This window comes from Aspergillus nomiae (assembly GCF_001204775.2).
Source record: "Aspergillus nomiae NRRL 13137 chromosome Unknown contig00023, whole genome shotgun sequence".
Lineage (NCBI taxonomy): Eukaryota > Fungi > Ascomycota > Eurotiomycetes > Eurotiales > Aspergillaceae > Aspergillus > Aspergillus nomiae.
In genome coordinates this window covers 66,121-72,974 of record NW_015378078.1, presented here as the reverse complement: position 1 = coordinate 72,974, position 6,854 = coordinate 66,121, and the positions used below count along the sequence as shown (strand labels likewise).

Sequence of the window (6,854 nt, the reverse complement as noted above, 5' to 3'; positions counted from 1 at the left end):
CGCTCTTTTGTGGTTACATCATTTGCAGCGTTAAGCATATCATACTAGAGCAGGGTGTTTAAGTGCAGCATTCTGAGCGTTGGGTAAAATGAAAGTCAAGGTTTAGGGTTTCGAGCCCTTGTTATGGTGCTCCTTCAAATGAAAACAGACCTAATCCCCGCTAATCTCAGGACTTCTATAGTCTGATATGACATTTTATCTTGCAGTGAACTCTACTGTAACCTGTTCGCAAACCTACTTCCACATATTTTACATTTGGATGTGCATACTAAACCCACTTGGGCCGGGAGATAACGGATTTTAGTGTCGGAATTAAGATTGGATCTAATCTCCTCGGCAGTTGTTTCTCCCCATTTGTTTAAATGTGGACCCTTTTGTCGAAGATGAAGATATTTCATTAACCAGGAATATTATTTACAATTGATACGCGGTGCAGAGCATTCAGGTCTTTCTACTTCTATATATTGGTCTTCCTGCTTTTCAGGACAATCATCACAAGCCATGGCTTCTGAAGCACCAACTGAGATTGAAACGCGTCTCTTCATTAATGGCGAGGTTGGTGGAATTGACTATTGAATATACGTATACATAGCCCAATGGCTGATAGATTTTCTCCTCCAGTTTCGCCCTGCTTCAGATGGGGGAACATTTCCATTGAAATCACCGGCTACCCTGGAAACAGTCGCTTTAGGTAAGCTGCCATGCCGTCTACCGAAAATCAAAGAACCAGGCTATGACTTACAACCGTACCTCCTTTAGTCTCTGAAGCCTCGGTGGAGGATACAAACGACGCCGTCGCAGCGGCCCAGGCAGCGTTCCCAGCATGGTCGAGCCTCTCGCCGCACGACCGGGGGGCGTACATGTTGAAGCTCGCCGATCTCATTCTCGAATCCGAAAAGGAGCTAGCATATCTCGAGGCCATCTCCATGGGACGACCCATCTCGGAATACTGGGATGCGAAGGCTGCTGCAGAAAAGCTGCAGTATTTCGCCTCCTGCGGCTGGCATGGCCAGGGCCAAACAAGTCTGAACACGCCAGGATTCATCAATATGACCCTGAGGCAGCCGTATGGGGTTGTTGCGGCCATCATCCCTTGGAATGTCCCAGTTAACTTCTTCATAAACAAAGTGGCGCCTGCGATCGCGGCCGGAAATACGGTCGTCATTAAGAGTAGCGAAAAGGCGCCGTTGACTGTAAGCACACTCCCCGTATTGGATTTGTGCTGTCCTTAATTCTAACTCCGTCTCAGTCGGCCAAAGTTGCTCACCTCATTCAACGTGCTGGATTTCCCCCAGGTGTGATCAATGTCCTGTCTGGTCACGGCCACATCTCCGGCAACACTCTCGCACATCATATGGACGTTCGAGTGATCACTTTCACGGGCTCGGGGCGCACAGGCCGTCTTATCCAAAAGGCAGCGGCCAACTCCAACCTGAAGAATGTGATCTTTGAGCTCGGAGGCAAGTCCCCGACTGTTATATTCCCAGATGCGGACCTAGAAAAGGCGGCGAAGGAGTCAGCGTATAGTATCCAAACGAACAGCGGCCAAGTGTGCATGGCCAACTCTCGAATCTATGTCCATACTTCCATCGCCGATCAATTTATCCCTCTGTTCAAGGCCAATCTCCAGTCCGTGTCGATGGGCGATCCCACAAAACCCTGCGTAAACCACGGTCCGCAGGCCGATGAAACCCAGTTCAACATTGTGAAACGCTACATAGAGCTGGGCAAGAAAGACGGCGAACTCATCCTTGGAGGAGGCGATGTCCCTGACCAAAAAGGCTACTTTATCCCGCCGACGATCTTCGCGAATACGCCAGAGAGCTCCCAGATCATGAAGGAGGAGATATTCGGGCCGGTGGTTAATATCAACGTGTTCGAGACCGAAGCCGAGGTCATTAAGATGGTAAACTCATCCGAGTTTGGGCTTTATGCTGCGGTCTACACGCGAGATTTGAACCGGGCTATGCGCTTTGCTACGTCTATGGAGGCTGGTACCGTGGGCATCAACTGCACGAGTCCGACTGGTGCGTTTGATATGCCCTTTGGTGGATACAAGGCCAGTGGTATTGGGAGGGAAGGCATCCATCACAGTCTCGATAACTACCTTGAAACGAAAACTGTACATTTGAGGGTTGAGGGACTCTAAGTCAAGTACGATGTTTGTGGATTGTGTAATCACTACCATACTTCAGTCCATCTTATCGGCAGATGATGAGCTGCAATATATAAACGCATCCGAAGGGCCACCTTACTACTGAATGTAAATATGTCCAGCCTTCAAACACTCAATCTCACTTGTCCAGGAACTACTATACAATATAAATACCTAAATTGCCAATAGCCCAATGGAGATAGCTATTTGGAATCTACATAGCAACACTCGAGTCTCGACCATCAGGTGTAGTTCCACCGGGAACCCTTAAAGCGGCACCCCGCACCCAATCGAATCCAGCCCAATGATTGAATCCATAACATACGAACCTCCTTCAACTGAACAAAACACACGGTACAACCCCTCTTATTTCTTCCTCAACCCAATATACAAAGTAGCAAAAGAACCAATGCCCCGCACAGACGAAGCCGAACACTGGTTCAACGCCGTCTACTCCGCGGTGCAGGAAATCCCGCCAGGCAAAGTGACGTCCTATGGCCATATTGCTCTTCTTCTTGGGTATCGTAGGTTTACTTTTCTATATTGTTTCTATGATCATATAGAGATATCACTGCGATATAAAGATGATACTAAAGATATGTAGCGCAACGACCCCGTCAGGTGGGGATTTGTTTGAAACATCTCCCTTCGAATTCGGAAGAGTACTATCATTCGGGCAATGTGCCCTGGCAGAGGGTGATTAATTCGAAAGGCATGATTTCGCATAGGTACCTACTATCTTTTTCCTATTGCTAGGGAGCGCTTGGCTTTCGTGGGAGTATGTTTGTAGGGTTGATCGGTACTGATGTGAATAGGGAACCCGGCAGTGCGGAACGACAGGCGGAGGCATTGAGAGAGGAGGGAATCCAGGTTGAGACGGATGCTATGGGGGAGTTCTACGTGGATTTGGCTCGGTTTGGCTGGTTTCCTTCGGTGTTGCCCAGTGAGGAGGATGAAAGTGAACTGGAGGATGTAGTAGATGGGTAACGTTGGTTATGAATGTACGACGGGTTAATTAGTACTCCGTCTCTGTATAGAACACTCATTTCATAAGCATCGCCAACATTGGGTCGTGGACTGAATATATCCGATCGCCATATAGTATAGTATATCCTCCCTTGTTATGAAGTTGCTGCCACACAAGCATTTACCTAAACAGTCGAAAGGAATGAATATAGGCCTGACGTCAAAAGGTCTTTTATGTCTAACGCAAGTCCCCATTGACTAGCCGACCCGACGATGACAGATGTAGAGGTAGACATGATATCAAGACTCTATGTAGTGAAAGAGATAAAGGAAAGATGGTAGTAGAAAAAAGAACAGAAAAGGGTAACGAAGAGCATGCGCGTCATGTCAAGGTGTCATAAAACATCCAGAGAAACGGCCGAACCAAAATGGATACATCCGCAGGGTAAATCAAGCAAGAACAGCCACCATTCAAAGGAAAAGTCATCACGCTGTTGTCGTCAAGTCTACCGCCGCTTCACCTCGGACGCCCATCCTTCGATCCCTTCGCCCCGACTGCCGGGGGGAACGCCCAGGTCGACGGCATCCATCCCTGCCGTGTCCTTCATCCACGCATGCGATGCCATCCCACCAGCATTGGCACGTCGTTCGGGCGGGATTTCCAACATGGGCAACAAGAATTCACTGATGCGCATACTCTCTTCGGCCGAGAAATGGTACTTCTCCCGAAGGACGTCGGGTAGGGCCCAATGACGCAGTCGATGGATGTTGCGCAATTCGCCCTTGCGGTTAAAGATCTCTTGCGACCACTTGCCAGAGAGGCAGAGTGATTTGGGGAAGGGACCGAGTAGTTCGATGATCTGTGCAATGTGATCGTCGTCTTTGCCGTATTTTGTACCAGATTGCGGATCGAAAAGGTAATCACCCGTGATGAGCTCGAAGACCTAGACATTGGTGAGCAGAAACCCTCCGGTCGGGGCGCAACCCCATCGCGCTGAGCATAATTCCGTCGAACATACCATGCACGCCATACTCCATACATCCGTACTCGCACCCCACTTGGACCCGAGAATGACCTCGGGCGAGCGATACTGTCGTGTTTGGATGTCGTTCGTAAAGTGGTGGCCGACCCAGCAGGCATTCCCCAAATCAGCAATCTTGACCGAGATAATATCGCATTCGGGTTCATCTTTCACTTCTTTGGAGGATTTATTCAAAGAGATGCCGGATACTTCGCGTTCAAGGAGGTCACTAGCGAAGGTTAGCCACCGTTGCGGTTCCCGACGGGACATGGAGCATACGCAGTCTTTTCTCGTTGCTTCTGTTTCTCATCTTCATCCTTGATGCCTAGCATTTCTCTCATGGATGACTTCTCTGACGGGGCAGGTTCTGCAGCGGGTCAGTAGGCGGTCGCGAAACGACCCTGGAGTGCTCGATACGTACCCGACTCCTCATTGATCATCTGACTCAGACTACTCTGCGAGTGGTGCGAGCTGTGTTTGAAATCAAAGGTGGTGTTGAGTGGACTCGGCAACGGTTGACTCCCCGTGATTAGGGTCCTGCGCCGCCGCCGGCCATTGCGGTTATCCTCTTTGTGCTCCTTCTTCTGCTCCTCCTTCACGTATGTCTTCACAATCTGTTCCACATCGCCGATCTCGATCAACACATTCTCCGGCTTCAGATCAGTGTGGATAATACCGCATTCGCGGTGGAGATAGTCCAATCCCAGGAGGACCTGTTTCGTAATCTGTTTTACCAGCGGCATCGGAATACCGCGGTGATTCCATCGCTTAATCAAACCGAGTAGATTCTCACCCAATACCTCAAATACCATACATACGTGGACGCCGTTGGGACCTTTGTGTTCGAAGGAGTCGAGCAGACTGACGACATGCTTGCGACCTGGGTGCGACGGCTTAGCTTGTACAATGCGATTTAGGAGCTTGATCTCGTCGATGGCGGTTTCGGTGTAGTGAGCAGCGGAACGAACGACTTTGAGGGCAACGTGTTTGCCGGTGGTGGTATCGCGGGACAACCAGACGGTGGAGAAATGGCCCCAGCCCAACTTGCGCACGACGACATAGCGACCGTTGTTATACGTTTCGCCGACCGTGACCGGGTGGTAACCGCCCTTGCAGTAGTCTTCTGAATCCTCCTCTTCGGCGGTCGTCTCGATCTCGTCAACGGAGGAGGTGGAGGGGGATCGCGATTGCGGAATGGCGAGAGAGGGAGCCCTACCGGATGGAAATCGATCGATCAACAAGACGAACTCACACTAGAAAATCGCAACAGGGAGGAAAAACAAGCATACCCCTCTGTCGTAGAATCAGCGGCTGTTTCGTTGGTGACGATTGGCTTCAAATCGGTTCCTTTTCTGCGCTTCTTACCGCCATTGCCATTGGCGGCCGATGCGGCCACACTGGCCATCTGCTTTCCTTTATTCAGCACAGCCTTGGTGATATCAACCCCGTCCATAATGTCCGATTGGCGACGACGGTCGGGGAATCAGGTTGGAATGAATGGGGGGAGGAGCGGAGGGAAGGGAAGTTTGACGCCGACGGGCGATGAGGCGAAAAGGCGAAGAGAAAGTTGATACGGTTCCAGCTGGAGGTGGCGGGCGCAAACGTCGAGACGAAGTGGCGGGGGTTAGAAAGAAGAATGCGTTGGGGGTGGGGGAGGATGTCCCGCGGGGAGGTAAAAGAAATTCACAAAAGGGAAAGGAGAAATAGAAAAAGGGAGAGGGGAGAAGAGAGGTTGAGAGGGAAACGACGAAGAAGATTGAAGATTGAAGATGTTGTTGTTGTTATTGTGAGAGGGGCTCGAATCTTTTTCGGCGGTACGTTGACAATACCAGGTGTTGTTACCCTTTTACCGTCCGTATACTTACTGGAGTACTTCCCAAGATAGATCACAAACTCGTCAATCTCCAAAAGATCGGTCTAGGACGAAACGGAAAATATTACAAATAATAAGACTCAAAACAGGAAATAATGGCGAAGAAAGAAATTTCAAAGCAGTGTCAATGCGTGACAGCCATTCAAGACTTTCTATATCAAAGAATTCGTCCCAAAGAAAAAAAAGAAAAAAAGATTAGCCATCAAATGGAACCCAATCCTTTTATGACGCAAACGACCTGTTTGCTAGGATGCCCGAATTCCCCCGACCTGATACTAAGTTGTAGGGGATGCAGAAACCCGTGGGATTGAGAATGGGAGAACTCAAAAGCAACCGATCGTGAAGTATTCAATCGAATTAATTTGTCAAGCGATCGCAAGCCAGCTTGTGTTGGGAAATGTGATGTCCGCAAACAGGCGTACCAGGAGTCCGTAGTATAAGCGCTACGGAGTATAGGGACAAGGGGACAGAACCCCCGGTGGATATACCGACTGAAACACTTACTATCCAGATGGATCGAATGCTACCGGATGATGTCAAGATCATATAAGACCAGGTCCAGTCATCTTATCCACCCCGCGGATCTCCATATCCATCCTCGGTCTGCGCTGACTCCCAGGGACATTGATAACGATCTCCTCCCTACTTACTACACATCAAACCGATGTCTACTACGATAGTGTTGATTGACATAGGACTCTGTATGGACTGGATATATCTTTCAGCTAACCAGTCACTGCGCTGCCCATTCAGGGGTCTAGATTTACACGTCAGCCCTTAGCTACCGCCGACTCCGTGCTGGTTGAGTCGCCCACGGGCCACTCGATGAGGGCCAGAG

General features: G+C 49.7%; 3 protein-coding genes across 3 annotated transcripts; 2 read left to right on the top strand and 1 right to left on the bottom strand.

Moving 5' to 3' along the window:
* Window positions 1-501: 501 nt before the first annotated feature.
* On the top strand, window positions 502-2,149 carry ANOM_001754 (aldehyde dehydrogenase family protein; the record flags this gene model as incomplete). Its single annotated transcript, XM_015547011.1, has 4 exons — window positions 502-555; window positions 622-691; window positions 760-1,193; window positions 1,250-2,149. 4 exons carry the CDS (start codon window positions 502-504, stop codon window positions 2,147-2,149), a joined length of 1,458 nt encoding a protein of 485 aa, XP_015410784.1.
* A 415-nt stretch (window positions 2,150-2,564) lies between these two features.
* Window positions 2,565-3,142, top strand: ANOM_001753 (MGMT family protein; the record flags this gene model as incomplete). Its single annotated transcript, XM_015547010.1, has 3 exons — window positions 2,565-2,679; window positions 2,760-2,883; window positions 2,971-3,142. The coding sequence occupies 3 exons, from the start codon at window positions 2,565-2,567 to the stop codon at window positions 3,140-3,142; spliced, it is 411 nt and encodes a 136-aa protein (XP_015410783.1).
* A 315-nt stretch (window positions 3,143-3,457) lies between these two features.
* On the bottom strand, window positions 3,458-5,596 carry ANOM_001752 (serine/threonine-protein kinase; the record flags this gene model as incomplete). The annotated part of the gene is made up of 5 exons (XM_015547009.1): window positions 3,458-4,065; window positions 4,141-4,372; window positions 4,423-4,510; window positions 4,565-5,355; window positions 5,433-5,596. 5 exons carry the CDS (start codon window positions 5,594-5,596, stop codon window positions 3,628-3,630), a joined length of 1,713 nt encoding a protein of 570 aa, XP_015410782.1. The 3' UTR covers window positions 3,458-3,627.
* Between the last annotated feature and the right edge of the window lie 1,258 nt (window positions 5,597-6,854).